The sequence below is a fragment of the Notothenia rossii genome, assembly GCF_949606895.1.
Source record: "Notothenia rossii genome assembly, chromosome: 6".
Taxonomy (NCBI): Eukaryota; Metazoa; Chordata; class Actinopteri; order Perciformes; family Nototheniidae; genus Notothenia; species Notothenia rossii.
The window spans coordinates 32,631,995-32,656,166 of record NC_136909.1 but is presented as its reverse complement, the minus strand read 5'-3'; the positions used below and the strand labels follow the sequence as shown (position 1 = coordinate 32,656,166).

Sequence of the window (24,172 nt, the reverse complement as noted above, 5' to 3'; positions counted from 1 at the left end):
CAATCAGGTGATTCAATGCACTGCCTCGTCTCGATTCTGACTGGTTGAAACTGTTTGAATTTGAGCGTCACTTAGTAAGTGACACTTTATAACCGCTCAAAAAGATGCACAATTTGGCAATCTGTGGGATTGTCGTCGTAGTTTGCCTTGTTGCTGTTGAGTTGTTAGTATTACGTTTGGATCATTATGGAGCCAGCCAGGAAGAGAGGTCGTTCTGAGATGTGGGATCACTTCAATCTGATTGCGCATGATAAGGTTGGACAACTACAGTATTATAGCTATGGTTTATCTCAAATCTATACACTCTTACATGCTCCCCCTTGGCCAGATCATACGTGACTTCGGTCTCAATTTCCACTGCTACGCTGATGACACTCAGCTCTATCTCAGCACCTCACCATCTGCCCAGCTCCCTCCACAGTCTCTGGTCAATTGTCTCCATGCCATAAAAACCTGGATGACAGCAAATCTACTCAAACTCAACAGTAAGAAGACTGAGCTCATGGTTGTGGCCCCCAAGGCACTGCTCCGGAAGGTTGGGGATCTCCTCCTCCACATTGACGGCTGTTCCATCTCCCCGTCTCCCGAAGTCCGTAACCTGGGTGTCATCCTTGACTCAACTCTCTCATTTCAGTCACATATCAAATCCGTCACCAAGTCTGCCTTCTATCACCTCAGGAACATCTCCCGTCTACGACCATCACTCTCTGATTCCGTGGCCGAGACCCTCATCAATGCATTCGTCTCCTCCCGGTTGGACTACTGCACCGGAGTCCTGTTCGGGGTTCCCAGTAAAGCCCTGGACAGGCTCCAGTATGTGCAGAACTCGGCTGCCAGGGTGCTCACTCACACCAAGCCCTGGCAGCACATCACCCTCACCCTCATCCACCTCCACTGGCTCCCAGTCAAGCACCGTATCACATATAAACTCCTTCTTCTGACCTACAAATCCCTCCATGCCCTCGCCCCCCAATACCTGTCTGACCTTCTCCGCCACCACACTCCATCCCGGAAGCTCCGATCGTCTGGACAGGATCTCCTCTCTACCCCCCGCACCAGGTTGCGGACTTTCGGTGACAGAGCTTTCAGTGTAGCATCCCCCACCCTCTGGAACTCTCTCCCCCCCGAAATCCGCAGCGCCCCAACCTTGGACACTTTCAAAAAAAGCCCTGAAAACGCACCTTTTCACCAAGGCTTTCCCCACTATATAGTTAGTTTGATAGGTTTATTTTTCCGCTAATTGCTTGCCCCCCCCCCCCTGACCTGTCTGCCTCTTTTCCCCTACTCCCCCCCCCTGCCCGACTTGTGAAGCGACCTTGGGTTTCGTGAAAGGCGCTATATAAATATTATGTATTATTATTATTATTATTATATTAAGTAGCATTAAGTACAATTATGTATATGATCAATGTAGCCATTAGGCTATAGCTTTATAGACTGAAATTGCATTTTTATTTACAAATGCCTTTCTCTACAGGTTCAGTGCTTGGTGTGTTCAACTGAACTGAAGTATCATGGGAATACTTCCTCCATGATTAGGCACTTCAGTGCCAAACATGGAGCTGCTGTGAACCAGGGGAACATACATGGTATGTATTATATTATTATTAACTAGTAACACTAACACAATATGCTATGACTGTATTCCATGACTCACAAGCATAGACTGCTCACAAGTCTGTTTCCTTTGAGTGCAATTTCACATAAATTCTTATTAGCTTTTTTTGGTTTTGTTTTTATTCTTTATTTATTTGTTTTAGTGGACCGGAAGCGAGAGCTGGATGGGGCTCTTGTGAATATGGTGGTGAAAGACTCGCAGCCTTTTTCTATCGTGGATGACTGTGGCTTCAAGGAGCTTGTGGCCTTGCTTGATCCTAGATACACTCTTCCATCCAGACAGGTTCTAAAGGAGATGGTGGTCAAGCGCTATGAGGAGGAGAAGACGAAGGCCAAGGCTGTCATGCAGAGGGTAGAGGCTGTGAGCCTGACTGCTGACATGTGGACCTCAATTAATATGGACGCATATCTAGCAGTGACGTGTCATTATGTGGATGACTCTGCGAAGCTGGCCACAGTGCTTTCGGGAGTGCTGCCTATCCCTGAAGCTCATACAGCGGTTAACATCACTGCTGCAATGAGGTCTCTCATGGAGGAATGGGGCACTGAAGGCAAAGTGACCTCAATTGCGACGGATGCAGGAGCAAATATGGTTGCCTCTGTCAGAAGTTTAAATCTAAGACATGCACTTTGCTTTGCTCATTCACTAAATTTAGTGGTGAAGAAATCTCTGGATGCAACTCCTGGCCTACAAGACCTACACACAAGGGCTAGAAAAGTAGTGACGTTCTTTAAAACCAGCACAACAGCAAAAGAGAAGCTCAGAGAAGTGCAGGAGCAGATGAATCGCCCTGTGCTGAAGCTTATTCAGGAAGTGGACACCCGCTGGAACAACACCTATACCTAATGCTACAACGCCTTTTCAAAGAGAGGCAGTCAGTGGGAGCAGCTCTTGCGACGCTGAAAACAGACGTGAGACCTCTGTCCTCTGAGGACTATGAAACAGCAGATGCATGCCTGCGATTGCTCTCCCCCTTTTTCCAGGCAACAGTGGAACTCTCCGAGGAGAAGAGGGTCTCAGGGTCCAAGATCATCCCAATGACGAAAATGTTAATGCTATACTTGTAGGACATAATTGGAAAAACAAGCCACGACACAGCAAAACTACTGGGACAGAACATGGTGTCAAATATGCAAAACAAGTTTGACACCACGGAGAGCCAAACTGCATTGACCCTGTCAACACTGCTGGATCCTAGATTCAAAACTATTGGATTCTACAATCAAGTACAGGCAGCGGCATCAGTTAAACGACTGACAGCATTTTGCACACAACTGAGGAAAAACGCACAACCTGACACACCTACAGAAGAACAGCCCTCCACATCAGCTCAACCGGCACCAGCAAATGTTGACAATCCATCATCCACAGGTAATGTTATAAATAGTTAATTGATAAAATGCAGGACAAAATAAGTACAAGTAAAAAAGGATACACATTGAAACCTTTCAGTACTGATGATTACAGTCATGTTTGTCTTTCAGGTCTTAACCTTTGGGAAACTCTGGACAGAGATGCTTCTGAAACGAGGACGGCAAGGAATGCCACAGCAGATGCTACAGTGGAGGTGCAGCGGTACATGACTGATCCACCGCTGGAAAGATCGAAAGACCCACTGGCATACTGGATGGACCATCAAAATGTGTATCCCAATCTGTTAAAACTGGCGAAACAATTTTTATGCAAGCCAGCATCATCGTTTCCATCTGAGCGAGTGTTTTCAAAATGCGGGGAAATTGTAAACAAGAAAAGAAATCGGCTCAATCCAAAAACTGTTGAAAAAATAATGTTCCTGAATAAAAATCTTTGAGTGTTCCCCATCCCACATGAACACCCCCTGCCAAAATTACACAAGCACACCATAACCTATGCCATATTTTGCCAGAACCCTCTCCTCAATAACACAATACACGCATTCATCCATCTTTATTTGTAAATGATATTCATGATACATACAGTTTATATATATATATATATATATACATATTTATATTTATTTATAGTTCTATATACACATATTTATATTTATTTATAGTTATATATATATATATATATATATATACATATTTATATTTATTTATAGTTATATATATATACACATATTTATATGTATTTATAGTTATATATATATATACGCATTTATATTTATTTATAGTTCTATATATATATATATATATACATATTTATATTTATTTATAGTTCTACATATATATACACATATTTATATTTATTCATAGTTCTATATATATATATATATACATATTTATTTATACCTATTTCCGACACAATTGTCCAAGTGGTTCGACTGCTTCAAATCACGTGACATGTGACGGTCGAAATAGCAATTGCTTCATTTCCTGAATGAATCACTTGACTGGTTCGCGGTCCAATCTCGCGATTCAATGCACTGCCTCGTCTCGATTCTGACAGGTGACAGGTTGAAACATTTTAAAATTTGAGCGCTTCAACACTATATAACCGCTCTAAGCAATGTGTGGGTTGTTGTCGTAGTTTGCGTTGAATTGTTGTTGTAATATTGACAATAACAACCGACCTTCGTGGTACAGCATTTGCTTGGCATTTCCGGGTATTTGGGCCATGTTAACAATACCGTGTAACTGTCACATTTGAAGGGACGAAATCGTGACATCTTCACGTCTCCCAGCATTGTAAATTGTCACATGTTCACGTCTTGCCATGATACCGGGCTGCCCATAACACACCTGTGGACAAATGATTACATTTGAGGTTCTTTTCTGTATGACTACCTGTTGTTTACTTGCAGAATCACTTCACATCATAGAGCAAATTTGAATGGCAGGCATCACAACCCACTGTATTATTAAAGGAATATGTCTCCCTCATGATGATCAATCAAATGCTCATCCTTGGCGAGTATTTTAGATAGTAAGCAGAGTTGTGCAGCTCTATTTATCGACCTGTCCAAAGCGTTTGATACCGTTGATCATCGCATTTTGAAGCAGAGGCTGGTCAGCATATCCAGCCATGCAGTGGGGTGGTTTGTGAACTACCTCACTGAAAGGTCCCAATGTGTTCATTTTGATGGGCTGTCTTCTGAGTGGTTAAACATTACTAATGGTGTTCCTCAAGGTTCTGTTTTAGGTCCACTTTTATTCTCCATCTACATCAATAGTTTAGGTGAAAATGTCGATGGAGCAACCTTACATTTTTATGCGGACGATACCGTTATGCACTGTGCAGGTCCCTCCATTAAGGAGGCTGTTGTTGAATTGCAAGCTGTTTTTAACATTATTCAGACTCAGCTCGCTGAACTAAAGCTTCTTGTAAAACCAAGGTAATGCTCTTTTCAAAAGCTACAAAGACACCAGAGCCTGTTTTAGATATTGTAACTACGCAAGGAATACAACTTGAAGTGGTTACCTGTTACAAATACCTTGGTATCTGGCTTGATGATTGTCTCACTTTTAAACTTCATGTCAATAACCTGCTTAAAAAACTGAGGGTTAGGCTAGGTTTCTTCTACAGGAACAAGTCCTGTTTCTCGCTTGAGGCCAGGAAAAGGCTAGTCACTGTGACCTTTTTACCTGTGCTGGACTATGGTGATTTGATTTATATGAATGCACCTGCCAATTGCCTGGTCAAGTTAGATGCTGCGTATCACAGTGCACTGAGATTTGTGACAAACTGTAAAGCATTAACCCATCACTGTACCCTGTATGCAAGGGCTGGTTTGCGAAGGCTAACTGTACGCATGCTCAGTCACTGGTACATTTTCATATACAAAGCCATGTTAGGGAAACTTCCATCCTACATCTGCTCCCTGATCTCACGGTGAATTGTAAGTGGCTACTGCCTGAGATCGCATGCTGTGTTTTTATTAAATGTGCCAACTGCTAGGACTGTCTTAGGGAAGATGGCATTTAGATGCGCAGCTCCACTGTCTTGGAATAGTCAGCAATTGAAATGAAAACTGAGCAATCTGGTGCCACTAAATGTTTTTAAAGCTTGGTTGGATGCTACTCAATCGGAAGCTGTTGGTAGCTGTTCATGTGGACAGTTATGTAAATTGTAAATCCCTGTAATGATGCTGTATGATGTCCTTTTTGTTGTTCTGTTTATGTTTTTATGTTTCATGTGGAACCTACTTGAGCAGGTTTCCCTTCAAAAAGAGATCAATGATCTCAATGGGATATACCTGGATAAATAAAGGTTTGAAATGAAATGAAATCCCATTGTAACTTGAAATCTTGAAGAAAAACATGTTTTTCTTGCATGCCTTCAAGGTGAATACATAATCTAAAAACTTGAGAAAACTCTTCACTTTTCTGGTTTCAGAAAGCGTCCTTCAGAGCCACAAAGTACGTCATATACTTATTTTTCCACAGGCTGTCCTTGTGGCTAGTAAACATATCCTAATGTGTGTAATTAGTGGAGTGGCCCTTTCACCAATAACTTGTGTGGACCAGTTTTTTGTCCTTAAATGGGAGGTGAGTGCACCGATCAGTCTTTGTTTCCTGTTCTATTTTGAAGAGTGTTCACATGTGTCATGTCTGTTTATACTTCCTGTTTCTGTGTTTTCCTTCTTGTTTGATAACCTGATTCTCTTCACCGTGTTTTTGTGTTTCAGCTTCCCTCCCCAGGTGTGACAGGCCTTTTTGATTACTCTTGCATGTTTAAGTTCTGGTTGTCTGTTAGTAATGGTCAGATCCTTGTTCTGTCTTATGTGTGTTGGAGAGTTTCTCACTTTTGTTGAACTTGCTCTGCTTTGCCTTTTCACCTGGAATTAAAGGTATGTTGTTGTTCAAACCTTTTCCTACATTTGTTGTCCATTCTGCTCTCAACCATAACAGTGAGTCCCCCACTACCACATCACAACTAACTCATTATTGAAGGAATATTTCACCCTCACGTTACATTGAAGCCTTGAACATACTTGTTTTTCTCACCTGCCTTCACGGTGAATAAAGAATCCAAATGGAAGTTAATTGGGGCTGCATATAACAACAGAAACACTTTTTTTTATATTGACAAAAACACCTGTTTTCAAACTCACAACTCGTAGAGTATAAAGTCTTATTTATCCAGTCGTATACTCACTACTTCACAAACACATACATTTACATCTGAGTATATACAGTGGGGCAAAAAAGTATTTAGTCAGCCACCAATTGTGCAAGTTCTCCCACTTAAAAAGATGAGAGAGGCCTGTAATTTTCATCCTAGGTATACCTCAACTATGAGAGACAAAATGAGAAAAAAAAATCCAGAAAATCACATTGTCTGATTTTTAAAGAATTAATTTGCAAATTATGGTGGGAAATAGGTATTTGGTCACCTAAAAACAGTATTGGGACTAACGCGTTACAAAGTATTTTTGGCAGTAACTAGTACTCTAACGCGTTTTTTTATTTATTCAGTAACTCAGTTACCGTCACTACATGGTGCGTTACTCCGTTATCTTTTTTATATAGTCTCGGCTCCCAGACGTTGGTGAGCGGCGCCAATAGCGAGGCGAACAGAGATGAGAACTGTACTTAAGGACAGTACTTGAGTAAATGTACTTATAGATAGATACTTCCTGTGTCACATGCGGAGACGCGCTGTGGGCGTGTTTGTGTGTTTACTAACAAGACTATCATGGCGGGGGAGGAGCTCAAGTCGAGTTTCTCCGCCTGGAGATATTCTCACTATTTCACTTTTGTCGAGCACAAAGAAAAGAACGTTTTAGTTAAATGTAAGTTGTGTCTTGGCTCTTGGCGGGTCAAAGATCCTATCTACTGCCCAAAACAGCAATTCAAATATGTTGAAACATCTGCCGAAACGACATGCTGGGCAAAGGCTAGTAGCCTAGCTAAGACCACAGACCCAGACTCATCCAACGCCACTCCACCTCCACCTAAGCAACAGCGGCTGGATTTTAACCGAGGGACTGCTAGCCAGGGAAAAGTTGATAGAGCCATTGCACGGTATGTTGTAGAACACGTGCAGGATATTTCTACTATTTCTATTGCTATTTCTTGATCAACATATTGTATTATTCTCCAATGCAATAACAGTACTGAAATTAAGGCTATAGCGCATTAATGGGAGCCCTTCATTTAAGAAACTAATGCGTTACTGTCCAAAGTAACGCGTTACTTTTTGGTATTTGTAATCTGTGAAGTAACTGAGTTACTTTTGGAATGAAGTAACTAGTAATGGTAACTAGTTACTTGTGTTCAGTAATTAGCTCAAAGTTGCAAGGGGTCTCACTCTTGCAGCCACATGCACCTGATCATCTCCAAAATGTAATCTGGGCCAAGTTTAGCATCTTCTGGTAGATGAAGGCAGTGGCTTGGTAGAGGACTTGCAGGAATGGTGCATCCGTGTTGCTGATAGTTCGTACCCAGCTTTCAGGACTTTGAATTCAGAGCCTTAAAAGGTTCTCGGTAATTTCTGAATGCTTGGACAGTGCCGCCTTGATGTCCACTATGGCTCTTTCCTTGCGGGGGGATTCCATGATGAGTGGTACATCCAGTCCTGCCTGATGGTAATGGTGAAGGAGTACGACGAACACATCTGTGTCATCAGAAACCGCAGAGATTTGATGGGCTTCTCCAGCACACCCCAGGACTTGTTGGACAATGATGGTGTCAGCTTCTTCCTGCTGATTTTCTAGCTCATATCCTCTTCTTCTTTCTTCCATCCTGATCTCGATGGGGCATGAGTCCTCCCCTGTCACCACCAACTTGTGTTTGTTTGTGCCCCGTAGATGGAAAAGCCTGTCTTCGGTCAGTTCCTTAAATAGTAATAGGTTGAGCTGTTTCTTGTTTTCAATGGATGACAAGACAACCTTCTGGGCTGGTAGCATAGTTGATAGGAGGAGATTAGGTTTCCTATTGACCACTGTCTCCCAAAATACACAAGAAGTGCAGTTGTAAAGTGCATGGTTTGCCATGCACAATGTTCTGTGCATGTTTCAGGGTGGGTTGCTCAAGATCCAACACTAGATGATCATCAGCAATATTTGTAATGTGTCATTTCTATATGATAATGAGCAACAATCTGCTTGCCTTTCCTTTTTGTTTTTGGCAATAAACGCCCCCAGTTGCATTTATTGTCTTTGCAGAATTCACTGCACTACAAAAGTAGTTTTTTCTGGGTCAGCTTGAAAGGGTTAATATGAATTAATTTAGAATACAATGCACTGTATGAATATAAACATTGGGGAAGGCAAATGTGATGCATTTGATTTGAATATATTTCAATATTATTGCATGAAATCTCATACATCCTTATCTTTCTGGGATTTAAGCATTTTGGGCATGAAGGGGTCAATATCTGAAAATGCTAAGAGGTTATCAGTGGGCAACCTCCTGTACTCCTATTGAATAGACATTGGAGAAAGTAAATTGGGTGCATTTGATTTGAGTATTTTGCATGAAATCTGATAAATCCTTATTTTTCTGGGATTTTGTCGTTTTGGCCATGAAGGGGTTAATATCCAAAAATGCTCAAGGGATATCACCGGGCACCCTCCTGTATTTTGAAGAGGTACCTCCAAGCTACAAGAAACAGCAGGAACAAAAACGTTATCAGACGAAACAAGGTTCATCCAAAAATCAGGCTTTGGCTCCCGGACTAGAATCACAGAACAGCCGGTCGTCAAGGGCCGGCTTGATTCGCTGACGGCCGTCACCGCCCTTCATTTTTTATGTCTTTAAAAGGCATAATTGAAGTTGCACCAACAGGGGTCCGCCGTTTCCCTGCAGCGAGGCTCTCCCCCAGTTCACGGTTCGCTAGCATCCCCCCCCCCCTCTCTATTTGGACTGGTAGATCTCGGCAGACTGGCAAATTTAAAAGTAGCTCTTGGTGTAAAAAAGGTTGGGCACCCCGGGTCCATATTATACTTGGGTCCGAATGCTTCTCGTTTTGTTCCGTCCCGTTCAAATGAAATCGCCGCCTATCATATTTCCAAGCTCGCGCCAGGGCCGGGGGAGGGGGGTTACAAGGCTTGCTTCTTGTGCTGCATTCACTTGCACATTAGAGATTTTCTCTCATAAACGTCCGATGAGCCACAACTTTTCTTTCAAAAGAAAGATGCTGGGGTGGCAGCTGGTGTGGCAAGGCTATTTTTAGAGTGGCAGTTGGCACCCCATGCCACCACGGTAGATCCGCCCCTGCGCCACGGACACACGCTGCCGTGCGGTACGTCCACAATGTTGCGTGCTTCAACGGAGACGCTTCCCATTCACTGTGAATGGGGTGACATCCCGCTTTGCCAAACTGCATTGTGGTTCCGTCGCTTTGCCTCCGTTGCTCGCTTCGAAAGTTGAGAACAATTCTACTTTTCAAGCGTCGACGGAAGCGCCAGCCAATCAAATCATATGCAAGTAAAGGCTCTAGCCCATAGTTCAGTAACAAAAATAATTACACATGACACTTTCCAAGAAGAGGAAAGTGGACAGTGAGAACAGAGCTTTTAACCCTGAGTGGACTCATTCATGTTCATCCTGTCCACTGGGGGTACAGAACCAGTGTGTCTCATTTGTTCAGAGACCGTGGCGCTCATTAAAAGTGCCAAAACGCCACTATGAGAAAAAACACCAAGTGTTTGACCAAACATTCCCTCTCAAGTCAGAACTGAGGTCACAAAAAATGAGCTGTCTCAGAGCCCAATATGATCAGTACACCAAGATCAAAATTAAAACTAAATATCGTTCCAGGGCAGGCTAACCGAGGCTAACCAATGAGCACCTGCATGTGTATATGATACTAGCCCTGACACCATTTCAGCCCTGATTTAAACTCCTGGCAGGACAAGCTCGAGCTCAATTCTCGCACTGAACAAAAAAAAATTAGTGAGGGACTACAATATAAGAGGGAAAGAAAGAGAAACTCTAAAGCTGTTCAATTGTTATGATGTGTAAAGACTGATATTGTTCTATAATCGTCTGAAACTGTTAAGTCATGATGTAAAATGGTTAACAAAGAAAAAGGGAGACTGAAGCTGCTGCTACACTTTATTTTATTTATCTAAAGTTAAGCACTTTTAACCTCTTAGGCCCCACGGACCCGGTTCTGGGGCCGAAATCGCGTCATTTGCAGGAAAAAACGTCTAGGGAACCTTAATATTGAATAAACTATGAATATTTTATATCCATATAACGGGACAAAACTAATTTAACTGATCTTTTTCATTTAAAAAAACAGTGAGCCTCTGAATTAGCCCCGAGCGAAAAATGCTAACCTATTACTGCACCGAAAATCACTCCTAGCTCCCTTATTACTTATCCTAGCTGCACATCCAACACATCGTTTATGATCGTAAAGACAGAGAATCTAACGGTGCCCACCTCAACACTGAAAGATACGAACTCGCGATGTTATGAACAAAAACGTACATCAAAACAAGTGGCGCTAGGTAGCCCACAATGCTAACATGGCTTACCTTTCTTCTTTTTCTGGTCTAAACTGGTCTTCAATGGCATTAAAACGATAACAACGATGATGTAGTTAATCGGTTAATATCCAATGTGGCTGTGTCCCCTTTGAAATGTTCTGATAATCTATAAGCAATAAAACTTTAGGTTACTTACGTAACCCCAGTTCTCAGAGTAACATGAAGTGAGATATCTAACTATGGGATGCGCCTCAACGCGTATGCAAACAGAAGCATCAATCTTATTACGCCAATCCTGATTGGCTGGTGATCTTGACGTCTACGTCAGGGAATCCACCAACCCTATAAGTAGCTTGCGCTACGACGCAGCGTCATTCAAAAATAAGCACCTCTTCTCGCTTCACCTTAGCAAGAAGGGCCGTCTGGTGAGACATCTCACTTCATGTTACTCTGAGAACTGGGGTTACGTAAGTAACCTATAGTTCTCATTCATAACACTCCGTTCGATGTCTCACTATGGGATAATGAAACTCCCGTAATGCTAGACATGCTTATCTCGAAAATCACCAAAAAGACCAGAACTTAACAGGTAGAACCCTGTCTCAACACGGGGCCCAGCACTGCACGGGCCACACTTGGAGCAGATACATCTAGCCTGTAAAAGCAGACAAAAGTGAGCGGTGAGGACCAGCTCGCTGCTGCACAAATGTCTTGGATGGAAACACCCTTGAACAACGCCCAGGATGTGGCCAGTCCACGAGTAGAATGAGCACGCATGCCCGTTGGTGCCTGCAAACCCTGACTCGTATAAGCCAGAGCAATCGCTTCCACAATCCAGTGGGAGAGCCGTTGCCTGGTAACGGGCTTGCCCTTCTGAGGGTTAGTCCAGGATATAAAGAGTTGGTCATTGCAACAAAACTCTTTTGACCTGTCCATATAGGTGCGTAAAGCACAAACTGGACACAGCAAATTCGGCCGCTGTTCCTCAGAGGAACACAGCGGCGGAGGAAATGCCACAATGTCAATGGGGGTACATGAGCCAACCACCTTAGGTATAAAGGCAGGGTTGGGCTTCAGCAACACTCTCGTTTGCCCCGGAGCAAACTGAGTGCATGAAGGATGTACAGAGAGCGCATGAATGGCACTGACTCGCTTGGCAGATGCCAGAGCCAGTAACAGCACTGTCTTCAGTGACAGGTGTTTCATGTCAGCTTCTTCCAGGGGTTCAAATGGAGGTTGAGTGAGCCCATCTAAAACCACTGTCAAGTCCCATAAGGGCACCAGTGACCTGGAAACAGGGAGGAGCCTGCGAGCCCCTTTCATAAAACGGCAGACCAAAGGATGTTGGCTAGCCGTCTTTCCCTTAAAGCCCACATGGCATGCAGCAATAGCAGCCAGGTACACTTTGATTGTAGAGAAAGCTCTGTGTTTATCAATTAGGTCCTGTAGAAATGATAAAATCACCCCGACAGGACATTGAAAAGAGATGTGTCCTTTTTGAAGGCACCACTCCTCAAACACCCTCCACTTACAGTCATAGAGAGACCTGGTGGAGGAAGCTCTTGCACTCTGAATAGTGTTTATCACCTTCTGAGGGAGCCCCACAGTATTCAGGTTATACCACTCACAGGCCAGGCCCATATTTCCAAGCGCTCTGGGTGTGGGTGAAAGATCGTCCCCCCCGCCTGAGACAGTATGTCCCTGTGTAGTGGGAGCTGCCACGGCTGCCCGCACAGCAGCTAATATATCTCCGCCAGCCAGTACATTGCAGGCGAGTGCGGAGCTATCAGGATCAGTGTGTGGCGTTGTTCTCTCACTCTGGCCAGAGTTGGGGGTATCAGAGCCAGGGGTGGGAACGTGTACAGAAGGACCGGAGGCCAAACGTGCACGAGCGCGTCCACGCTTAACGGTGCGTTTAAATCGCGTATTGAAAAGAACAGCTGACATTGAGCATTTTCTTTTGATGTGAACAGATTTACCGTGGCTCGGCCGTAACGCACCCACAGCTGACTCACAACCATTGGATGTAGAGTCCAGTCTGCATATAGTGGTGCACCTCTGGACAGCAGATCTGCCCCGAGGTTCATCACTCCTGGTACGTGCGTCGCTCTCAGAGAGAGGAGATGTCCGCAGCTCCATAACCCCGGCCGACACTGCGCATGCGTGTCTAATGTCCGCCTTTTGAGAGAGGCCGTAGACGCTCTCAAAAGAGGGGTAGACGATAGACTGTTTATTGTTTTTATTGTTTTTCTTTTCATTTTTATTGACTGCGCCCTTGCCTTCAAGCCTGGAAACGACAGTGGAAAATGAATTATTAGGAAACAATAATGATGACATGTGTTTGTGTGACTTAAACAGGCCGCGGAACTTGCTGTCTTTGATGTTAAGTCCATTTCCCTTATGGCGCGAACTTGAGAATGACGTTCTGGCATCACTCGAGGCGGCGGGAAGATGGGGGCATGGACGTGAGGCAGCTTGAATGAAGGCCCGCCGCGGGACCGTTGAAGTTGGCAGCTGGACCCTTCGGGGGAGACAGAGCTGGAGAGCCTCGTCTTCCTTCTTTTTTGATTCGCATCTCAGCTGCATCGAAGCTAGAGCGGAGCCAAATATGCCTTCGGGAACAATAGGCATGTCCAGAACATCCTCTTTTTCCCGGTCTCGAAGGTTCATCAGGTTGAGCCACCTGGCTCTCTCCTGTACCACCATAATTCCCAGTGCTTTGCCCCTGGCTTGGACTGCACAGCGCTGCACACGGAGGCAAATGTCTGTGATCGCTGCAATCTCGTCCCACACAGCAGGCTCAGGTTTGCTCGACAAGTCTTCGCAGAGCTCCGCCTGGTAGGCGGTCAGCAACGAGGAGACGTTGAGTGCCCTGGCGGACAAAGCTGCGGCTTTATAGGCCCGTTCGGTCATCGCTGACGGAAAACGGTCTGCCTTTGCCGGTAGCGTGGGGTTCCTGCTCGGTGTCGAAGCCAGCCTCGGTTGGAGGTGGGCTGCCACCAGCGGTTCCATGGGCGGCATGCGGAGCAGGCCGAGCCTCTCCATACCGTCACAGTCCAGGGAGGAGGCACCCTGGATTGGGGCCTGTTGCTGAAAGGGCGGTCTCTCCACGAGAGCGACACCTCGTCCAGCATCTCCGGAAAGACTGGAAGGAGCTGCCTCTTCGTCCTCGCTGCTTGGGGCAATTGCTTCCTCTCGTAGCAAGATCTGGAGGTCTCCTTGGCCACTTCAGGCCATGGGATGTCCAGCCTGGACGCAGCGCGTTGACACACGGCCTGCAAGTCCATACTTAGGCAGGGCGAAGCTGGTGTGCTTTCGCCTGGGAGAGCGGACATCGCTGCCGGCTTTGCAGCCTGAGCCGATGAAACGAAGATGTCATCCTCGTGCTCATCCGAGTTGGACAGGAGGAACTCAGAGGCATCCTCTTCTTCCTCCACATAGTCCAACTCCAGGACATCCTCCGCGGGTGGAACCATGGTGAGGTCCAGTTGGGAGCCCCAGCTTGACACAGCGCGGGCTCCGCTCTCGCGGCTCTTGCCGCCACCGGACCCCAGCCTGACACGGCGCGGGGCTCCGGTTCAGCGGCTGCCGCTGTTATTGAGCCCCAGCCTGACACAGCGCGGGGCTCAATCTCTGGGGCAGACGCCACCATGTCTTGATTGCCGGCCGGCGAATCAGCGGACATGAGGGGGTCCTGTCCCGACAAGCTAGCTTGGCGTGTTAGCCGTCGGCGGAGGCTCTTAATGGTGAAGCGGGCACAATGCCCGCACGAGCCGGGGCTATCAATAGCCTCCTGGGCGTGTTCCAGCCCGAGGCAGGACGAGCAGACCTGGTGTGAGTCTGTGCCTGAGATCTCAAAGCAAAAAAGTGCCCGTCGACGGAATGTTAGCTTTGGGTTCAGTCTGTGGACCGTTAAGCCAGCCCGGCTACTGATAATTCGAGATGTGCTCTGAAGCGAGAAGAGGTGTTTGAATGACGCTGTGTCGTAGCGCAAGCTACATATAGGGTGGGTGGATTCCCTGACGTAGACGTCAAGATCACCAGCCAATCAGGATTGGCGTAATGAGATTGATGCTTCTGTTTGCATACGCGTTGAGGCGCATCCCATAGTGAGACATCGAAAGGAGAGTTATGAATGAGAACTGTAATTCCGTCTTAAAAAAGTAGAGCAAGCCATTCCTAGGCTCTGTAGCTTCATTGAATGCGCAAAGGAGCCATATATTTTTTTAACATGAGTGTGTGCCGGTCGATTTCCCTTCGATTCTATGTCAAAATCGAAGAAGGGGGGCCAGAGATATGGAAAATCCACCCAAATGGCCCCAGAAGAGTTTTTTTTGCTAAATCTGTCTAAAAAGGTCAAATATCACTTGTTTTGCATCAATCTTGATACAGGGTACTTATTATATGTTGTACTTTGGATTCTTAAAGCTTTTAGTCTACTAACCCATCATCCAAGGTTAGTTTTCACTATAAGTACCACATATATTTTTTGGACGGACACTATCATTTACAGTTTTTTACCATGTTCAATCTGAATTTTCTTTAAAATAAAAAACATCTATATTGATTCTGACTCTTCTACATCCAACTCACAGGTTTATCATTACTTTGAGATTTTTTATTTATTAATTTAACCCTTTTAGAAGGGAAGATATGGTCATTTGTTCTGAGAATGTCATTTTCGAGCCTGAAACCTGAAAAACAGGCTTGGGGCTTAAGAGGTTTTAAGATGCACATATTTTCAAAAGATATTTTATTTTTAAATGCAGACTGAGAGGAACATTACACATATCCACAGTATTTACTGTATATCTGTATAGTTCAATGTTAATTGACAATACATATTGTTGTTTTTGAATTGTACTTTGATTGGCAGTCAGTTGTTGATGACATGCAGAAGTGGATAAAGCTACAGGCTACTTCAATATATATCACACTAATTCATAAAGCAACTTAGACATTTTGATGTTCCAGACTTTTGCATAGGGAGATTTTCTCTAACTGGACCTCGTTGAATTTGAGTTGAATACCCCTGCTCTAGCCAATCAAACCGCGTGCTTGTGTGGCCGGGGCAAGAGATTAATGTGATTGGTTGTTGGTTGCATGCCAGACACTCCCACCGGCAAGCTTCAACGCGACGCTGCCGTGTCGTGGATCTGCGGAAGTGGATCCGCGCAGCCGTGGCTCAGAGAAACTTCAGAAACTGTGTGTTTTGTGATATTTGGCAGAATAAATACAAAAGAAATACAAAATAGAAAAAGAACGACATTAGTTCAATCGTATATGCGTTGTTTCTTTTATCGTGAAGGTGTGTTGTATTATTATTATTATTTTATTCATGTATTATTATAATTGTATTGTTATTATTATTATTGATTTTTTATTTTTATTTACATTATTAATGTCAACACAGGTCAGTTTGTTATTGTATATTAATTAATTGAGAGAGGGTTAAATCTTTATTGACCGATTAAACAAATAAACAAATAGCCAATCACAGAGCTCCGTTTGAGAGTGCCACATATTGCTGACAATAATAATGAAGCTGATGATGTCACTTCCTGCCCACTCCGAAGGGGTCAGAGGTCGCCCCACCCCCTCCTTCTCATCCCCACGTTGCAGAGAGGAGCCCAGGTGAGCAGCGAGACAGGTGGAGAGGACACATCCGGGTGAGTCGAACCACATGCTGAGGAGAGACAGGTAAGAGACAGGTGAGAGACAGGTGAGACAGGTGAGAGGCAGATGAGAGACAGATGAGAGACAGGTGAGAGACAGATGATACAGGTGAGAGGCAGATGAGAGACAGATGAGAGACTGGTGATAGGCAGATGAGAGACAAGTGAGAGGCAAGTGAGAGACAGGTGAGAGACAGGTGAGAGACAAATGAGAGACAGGTTGTCAAGATCTGTCTGTGTTGTGTTTTGCCTTGTCTTTTTCTGTCTTTGGTTTCCTGTTTTATTTTTGAAAAGTGTTCACCCCCTGTCTTGCCTGTTGCTTTCTGTCTGTTTCCCCTCCTACCTGATTACCCGATTGTGTTCACCTGGTGCCCCTGTGTTTTCTCCTCCCTCCTCACCTCTCTCTTGTTTGTTTGATTAGTCCTGTGTGCATTTAGGTTCTGTGTTTTCTGTTAGTCTTTGTGAGTTCCTTGTTTGTCTTTGACTGTGTCTCGGGGTAGTGTTCTGTTTTTGACATTTTGGCCTTGGAATAAAGGTATTTTTTTTTTAAATCTGCATTTGGGTCCTGCCTGCTTCACTCAACCCTGACAGAAGGAACTCACCAAGGATAGGCCCAGCAGATCCTTTTGAGTTGGAATTACTCAGTTTTTCCTTTTCTTTGGCTGGCTGCTCTGATAATTGGAGGGGAGCGTCTAGAGTTCAGCAGTGAGAGGCTGCTCTGGCTGAGGCGCACCAGATGGCTATGGAGAAACCAGGTTTAGTGAAATTCTTCCGTGGGGGATCCTGCCGAAGCCTTCTCCCACCGGCTCCGGTTCCTGTTCGGCCCACACCAGGTCCTGCCCGGCCTCCGGAGCTGTCTGGTCTTCGCCCTCGAGCCCGGCCCCCTGAGTACCGCGGTCTTGGCCCTCAGGCCCAGCCCCCTGACTCTTCCTGCCGCGGTCCTCGCCCTCGGGCCCGGCCCCTTGACTCTTCCTGCCGGGGCCTTCGCCCCACCATGGACTCTGCCTTGCCCCCGGGCCGTCCGCCCGAGACCCCATCCTTGATCTCTGCCTTGCCCCCGGGCCATCCGCCCGATACCCTTTCCGGGCCGTCCGCTGTGCCCCTGGGCTTTCAGCCCAAACCCGTCCTCCAGACCCCCTCCACACACCCTGTTGGCCCTAGTTTCAAAATGAGTTAAAGTGACAAGTGAAAAGTGAAAATGGACATCTGTACATATAGCGACATATCTATCTTCATATTTGGTCTATTACTAATATATTAACGTGGGTTGAGGAAAAAGTGTATATTTATGCCCAGTGATTTTATTTTATTTATTTTTTACATTATGGACCCCTTGTTGTGCAGCGTGATGGCTAGAGGCACAAAGGACTGTCCGAGGCGCTTGGTGCTGTGTCGTGGAGGGATGAGTCTGTGGCTGAATGTACGAGATGGGTCTGGATGCAGACCGCAGGAAGGGGGCGGTTCCTATAGGGGGAGGATCCTATATCTATAGGATCCTCCCCTATCTATCCCCTATCCAATAGAATAATGACACTCAGCAGAAATACATACTGTAGGTGGCAGTAATGCAACTTAAGGGATTCCAGCTGCTTTTATAAATCCTCGCAGAAGAAATAATTTGTTCTTTCAAGATGGCCGAACAACACGTTGAAACAGCGGTAATAGTATTTTCCAGAGATGCATGTTAATTGTCTCGTTATCAAAGTACAACATCGACTGTCCAACCTCGTTAAGCGTTAATAAAGTAAATAATACTTGTATGTGGTAAAAATGTTTGTGGTATTAAATGCTAACTTAGCATGATGCTATAAACACATTGGCCTATAGTCCCGTTTGCAACCGGGCCTACTCTACTGTTGTAATAACGTTAAGCTTAGATAGGTCAATAGATTATCAGGCTCGGTAACAATACTGATTTGTGTTACCAAAGCTGATCATCTAATTGACCTAAGGTTAGCGTATATGCTGTGACGCTAACCAGCATTTAGCATGATGCTAATCTAAATAAATGTTGCAGATCTTCCAAAATGTACAAATAGTTGACTCATTTTAGTTAGTCTAACCAATTAACTATTACTAACTAATATTATTCTAACGTGAATTTGAATACAGTTTACATTTTTATATTGCCTTAAGAATGAAGTCATTTGTAAACTGGATTTCTCTTTGTAGGATTCACAATGTACAGGTGCAATAGTGTGTGTTGCAAATCCTCGCATTTCCACTGCTGCCACTGTGGGGAGATCAGAACCCAGCCCACTATTCTGAAACATGTTCAGAAGTGCGCAGGGGCAGCCTGCAGCGTTGGATCGCTTTGCCAGAGTAAGTGATGCACATGAACACACCGGAAGCAGTGGTCATAACCTTATTCACCCTAAACACAACTTAATCAAAACATGGGGAAAATGTATTATACAACTATACTGCTATAATGTAATCTATCCACTGTCTCCCCACCAGCCGCCACTGTCTCCTCCTCAGCCTCCACGGTAGTCTCCTCTGTCTCCCCAGCAGACTATACCGTTGGCCCAGCAGCCTGCAGCGTTGGATCGCTTCGCCAGAGTAAGTGATGCACTTGAACACACCAGAAGCAGTGGTCATAACCTTATTCCCCCTAAAGACAACTTAAACAAAACATTGGAAAAATGTATTATACAACTATACTGCTATAATGTAATCTATCCACTGTCTCCCCACCAGCCGCCACTGTCTCCTCCTCAGCCTCCACGGTAGCCGCCTCTGTCTCCTCCTCAGCCTCCACGGTGGCCTCCTCAGCCTACCCTGTCACCTCTGCAGCCTCCCAAATTGCCACAGCATCTGTAGCCTCCACTCCACTCCAAGCCATCAGTCGCAGCAAAGTAGTCCAGTCAAGGTTCAAAAGGACAACATGCCCTTTGTGAAAAACTGAATTATATATGAAAAATCTCAAGACCCACATGGATCGAAGTCACTCATCATCTGTTCCTGATATTACTTCTAATCACCATCTTCCATCCCAATGCTTAGACCTCAAAAAGGGCATTCTTGCTGTTGGAAGAACATTTTCTGGGCTGAGAAACCCCATTCATGTACAGAAGTTTACCTGGGGTAACAGCCACCAAGTTGTTTGTGAGCTTGAAAATTGCAAGCAGGCATCAGAATTGTTAAAATGTTTATGTTTAATGAAGACTTTCCTCTTTGTATGTACTGTATATATTTTCCTTTGTACAATGTATTGGTATGTAGTATACATTTCATGTTTAGTATTTGATGTGTATTGTAATGTTTCAAAAATAATAAATACGTTAATTAATTAATTCATCTTACCACCAGACACAACATGAACAAATGAATGATACACATCAGGACAGTAACTTCAACTTCAGTATTTTAGGTGTACAGAAACCTCTACTCATGTTGTTAAATGATATACAGCAATATCTTCCATAAAACGTAGTTGATTGATTTGAATAATAATTACTACCACTGCACAAACAGTCAAACATGATATGCCTACAATTTATGAGTTAGGGTTACGGTTAGGGTTGACTCTGTTTTCATTATGATCTGTCAATAGGTCAATTAATTTGTCTTCTCTGTGGGTTGTATACTCTTCATTCTTTATGCAAATTAATTATAATTATTCTTTTTCAAAGTTCCTTTATGATTCATTCAAAGCATTAAAATAAATGAGAAACAGAGCGTCATATACCTTTAAGAAATACGTGGGGGGCGGGGCTCATAACCCTTTAGGAAACGACCCCTATAGGATCCACCTCCTTTAGGATCCGCCTCCTTGCTGCGACCTTTTTGTGTTTGTACACAATGATGACGTAGAACGTATGCGCGCGCATTGTGGCAACAGAAGGATGGCAGAGATAAACAGCTTGTCAAGCTACGCAAGGGGATTATCAACTAAAGATCGTGAATGTTACCTTAACAAGTTGACTTTGACAAATGGTGTCTGACTTCCAGATCCGTGTTCTATTGATGAGTGGGTTGAAGACGTTAGCAAGTAGCCGAATATACAGTGGCCAGATATATATACCTATTTAATTGAGAAACCGAGCGTGTACACCAGAGAGAAATTACGAGCCTATAAGTCAGTGGATGCTTACGAATACGTTGTCTGTGGTCATGTACAGAACGTCAAATACCATGACATAGGCTCAGAGTTTTGTATTTTGAGATCAGAAATTCTCCCTAGTCAAAGACAAGGACACAAGACAACGATGTATGAGGCTTGGGTCATAATCAACCAACGAGAAAACTACGTCCTCACAGCGAATTGCACCTGTATGGCGGGGTAAGTAGCCTATTATTTGGTGTTGTGGGCTTGTAGGTAACAGTTCAGGGGTGTGTTACTGTCCTTTCAGCTGGCTATTACTCTCCTTTCCATATCGAAAATCGTATGCCTTGCCCTGTAACTTTCTCATCATAACCAGGGTTTGAAACTAACATGTTCATGAACAACAACACAGTGACAACAGGGTTCAAAATGTCAGCAGCCAATATCATTCAGTTACATTCAAAACCTGATTAAGCTTAGGATACTCACATGTCTAGTAAGTTAGATGTTTACCTACTTCATAGCCAGAGCCGAGATTTGTCTGAGAGCAAATGTTACTTTCAAGCCCAGTATGTTTATTATGATTTTGTGAATTTTCAGGCTTGGGTCATGCTGCAGCCATGCAGCTGCAATATTATTCAAAGTTGAGCTCTATGTTAGGATGGGAAGGACAGAGAAAGCAGCGGTTACTTCTGGATTGTGCATGTGGAAAGACATCAGCAGGAAAGAAGTCAGACCAGCTCCATTGAGGGAAATCAGCTTCCACAAACCAAAGAGGCTTGGCAGGCAACTTCCAGCAGCTTCAACATCTGCTAGGAAGAATAGTATCACACCCAGAGGCATGTAATAGTTGACAGAGCCTAGATAAGTTTCCTTTTGCCATAGTGCATTTAATTAATTCTCAGGATTTCTCCTCAGTGTCTTGACACCATAATGTAGCCTGAGAAAGGTGTTACTTGGTGATGCAGAGATGAAAAGGCCTACAGACCAACGTGGCATCATGACTTTTTGTAAACATACACGCTCAGTTTGAATAGTTTCAGTATCATTTGTTATGTTAGTTTGAATATGTCTGTCCTTTTGTCTTCAGATGACTGATTCTAGAAATTCGATTGTTTGTTATCTACAGCTTAACTGGTCTGGTTTTAGAATAATTCAGTCATTATTCTTAAAATGTGAACATTATGCAGCACACTAATTGTGTCTTTTTGTTGCTCTATTATCAGTGTTGACAGATGATGACATCCGGGAACTGCTGGATGTGTACCCAGGTGCTGCAGTGCTGACGAGCCTGGAAAACAGTGACACGGACACTGCATCGTCTGACACTGATTCAGAAGAGCATCCAGACTTACCTGAGCCCTTGACTGCTTTATTTGATGCAACACTCCGGGAACTCTCACCACAGGAAATGAAGGTGAAATGTGAGGATACATTTCACAAACTAAAAACTACACTACAACCTCAACAATGTGAGAAACTGGAATTTGTGACACGGAAACAGTCAAGGTCAAATGAGTGGCAGACCTATAGGGCTGGTCGGATCACAAGCACCAAATTTCACCATGCAGCCACAACTGACAAGATCAGCAAAACATACCTAAATGATATAATGCAGTACAACAAAACAGAGTTAAATGTCCCATCTGTGCTCTGGGGTCAAAACATGGAGGAAACGGCAAGACAAGCCTACACTGCATTTATGTCCCAAAGCCATCCAGATTTCAGCATCAGCTCATGTGGCTTAGTAGTGCAACCTTCTGAGCCACACCTTGGATCATCGCCAGATGGGATAGCAAGATGTACCTGCTGTGGCAAAGGGGTGGTAGAGATCAAATGTCCCTACAAATACAGGAATAGCCTTCAAGGATGTACAGAAGACAAGCAGTTTTGTCTGGACAAGTCATTCTCTTTGAAACATTCACACACATACTACTATCAAACTCAACTTCACATGTTTGTGTGTGGTGTTAGCTACTGTGACTTTGTGTTGTGGACTAAGGAGAAGTTCATTGTGCAACGTATCCTAAGAAATGAAGAGTTTCTGCAGGAGGCTTTGCCAAAAGCACATGAGTTCTTTAGCTCGAGTGTGTTGCCTGAATTACTGACAAGAAGACATGATCCTGTCTTGGTGTCACAGAGAGCCTGCGAATACTGTGAAAGACCAGATTTTGGTAAAATTATAATCTGTGTCAAATGCAACAACCACATTCACTACAGTTGTGCACACATAAAAAGGAAGACAGCAACATGGTTATGTAGGAAATGTCAGAGTTGAGGCTTGAATGCCTTCATGTAGGAGTGGGCAATATAATGTATTGTATTGTGATAGGAGACCAGATATGGTGTTAGATGTCGGTTATGGATTGTCTTTCCCTGGTTGTTAAAGTTGCATTACAGTTGAAACAATGAATTCATCATCAGCCTTTTCTTTACATTTGATGTTGTTATTGACAGCTGTGTCTAGATGCACTTCAGTGCAACAAGATATTTTAAGTTTTATTCTGTAATGCTATATATGTATCCATAGAGATAATTTGCGACCTAAAATTATTATTTACTGTTTACAACATACAGAACCAGTTTGATTCTAATATATTGTACATACTCCTACTTTCTATGTTGTTAATGTTTAGTGGCACTTTAATGGCACCTGAATGGAATGAAACTCTGTTAGTAACAGCATTACAAATAAATGTGATACTGCACTCTGAATTGTTGAGATAATCTGGGGGGGAAAGGACCATTAGACACACCAGTGGCAGCCAATGTGGGGAGGTTTATTAAAATGCATTAAGTTTTAAGTACAGTAGGCCTATATACATGTTTTACAAATGTAAAATCACTTTATAAGTCATACATGGTTATGTGTAACTCATTTGGGAACAACACTCTTACAGAGGTTTGTGAGGGCACCACATACAATAACAACATCATCTAGTATGTCAACCTGCGACAAAGGAATAAATGTTTGTAAAATCTTAAAGTTTTTCCACCGACCAATAACTCGCTCTACATGGATCCTCACACGAGAAAGTTGTCTAGATGTGTCCACTTCCTGTGCAGAAAGCTGCTTCTTTCCTTTTGTGAAATGAGGGATACGAAGGGTTGCACCATAGGCCGCAAGCTCATCTCTGATGAGAAATCCTCTGTCTGCTAAAACCTCATCCCTAGGCTCCAAAAGTTTGAGGAAACCTGACTCCTTAGTGATCTGCTTGTCTAAAACCCGTCCACCCCACCCAGGAGACAGAAAGGAAATTGCACCAGCTGGAGTGATGCCGATCAAATATTTAATGGTGTTGTTGTGTTTATAGTTTGACCATGTCTGGGCCCTGGAAGTCAGATTACTGGGTCTAGCTATAAACATTTCTGTGCAATCTATTATGCACCGGCATCTTCTAAAATTGCGCTTGAATATTTTTGGCATATTTTTAAGTACTGCACCCAGGGGCGTAGCTGGGGGGGGG

The 24,172-nt window shown here is 44.0% G+C and overlaps 2 protein-coding genes across 4 annotated transcripts; both read left to right on the top strand.

Annotated features, from left to right (window-relative positions):
- Window positions 1-18,197: 18,197 nt before the first annotated feature.
- Window positions 18,198-19,927, top strand: LOC307045177 (uncharacterized protein). Of its 2 annotated transcripts, none has more exons than XM_079690707.1 (4): window positions 18,198-18,315; window positions 18,830-18,979; window positions 19,118-19,219; window positions 19,358-19,927. In XM_079690707.1, exons 2-4 carry the CDS (start codon window positions 18,838-18,840, stop codon window positions 19,555-19,557), a joined length of 444 nt encoding a protein of 147 aa, XP_079546833.1. In that variant the 5' UTR covers window positions 18,198-18,315; window positions 18,830-18,837; the 3' UTR covers window positions 19,558-19,927. The 2 variants fall into 2 exon arrangements, with proteins under 2 accessions (XP_079546833.1, XP_079546834.1); XM_079690708.1 differs by having other exon boundaries at window positions 18,222-18,401.
- Window positions 19,928-20,461: 534 nt separating this feature from the next.
- LOC307044144 (uncharacterized protein) lies at window positions 20,462-23,691 on the top strand. 2 transcript variants are annotated; one of them, XM_079689208.1, is made up of 3 exons: window positions 20,462-20,942; window positions 21,366-21,544; window positions 21,932-23,691. In XM_079689208.1, exons 1-3 carry the CDS (start codon window positions 20,869-20,871, stop codon window positions 22,981-22,983), a joined length of 1,305 nt encoding a protein of 434 aa, XP_079545334.1. In that variant the 5' UTR covers window positions 20,462-20,868; the 3' UTR covers window positions 22,984-23,691. The 2 variants fall into 2 exon arrangements, with proteins under 2 accessions (XP_079545334.1, XP_079545333.1); XM_079689207.1 differs by having other exon boundaries at window positions 21,306-21,544.
- The last annotated feature ends 481 nt before the right edge of the window (window positions 23,692-24,172 follow it).

Coding starts and splice junctions, on each gene's coding strand:
- LOC307045177 (XM_079690707.1), top strand. CDS start 18,838: ATGTACAGGTGCAATAGTGTGTGTTGCAAATCCTCGCATTTCCACTGC. Junction 18,980..19,117: donor CGTTGGATCGCTTTGCCAGA/GTAAGTGATGCA, acceptor TCTCCCCACCAG/CCGCCACTGTCTCCTCCTCA. Junction 19,220..19,357: donor CGTTGGATCGCTTCGCCAGA/GTAAGTGATGCA, acceptor TCTCCCCACCAG/CCGCCACTGTCTCCTCCTCA.
- LOC307044144 (XM_079689207.1), top strand. CDS start 20,869: ATGTATGAGGCTTGGGTCATAATCAACCAACGAGAAAACTACGTCCTC. Junction 20,943..21,305: donor AATTGCACCTGTATGGCGGG/GTAAGTAGCCTA, acceptor GTGAATTTTCAG/GCTTGGGTCATGCTGCAGCC. Junction 21,545..21,931: donor GAATAGTATCACACCCAGAG/GCATGTAATAGT, acceptor CTCTATTATCAG/TGTTGACAGATGATGACATC.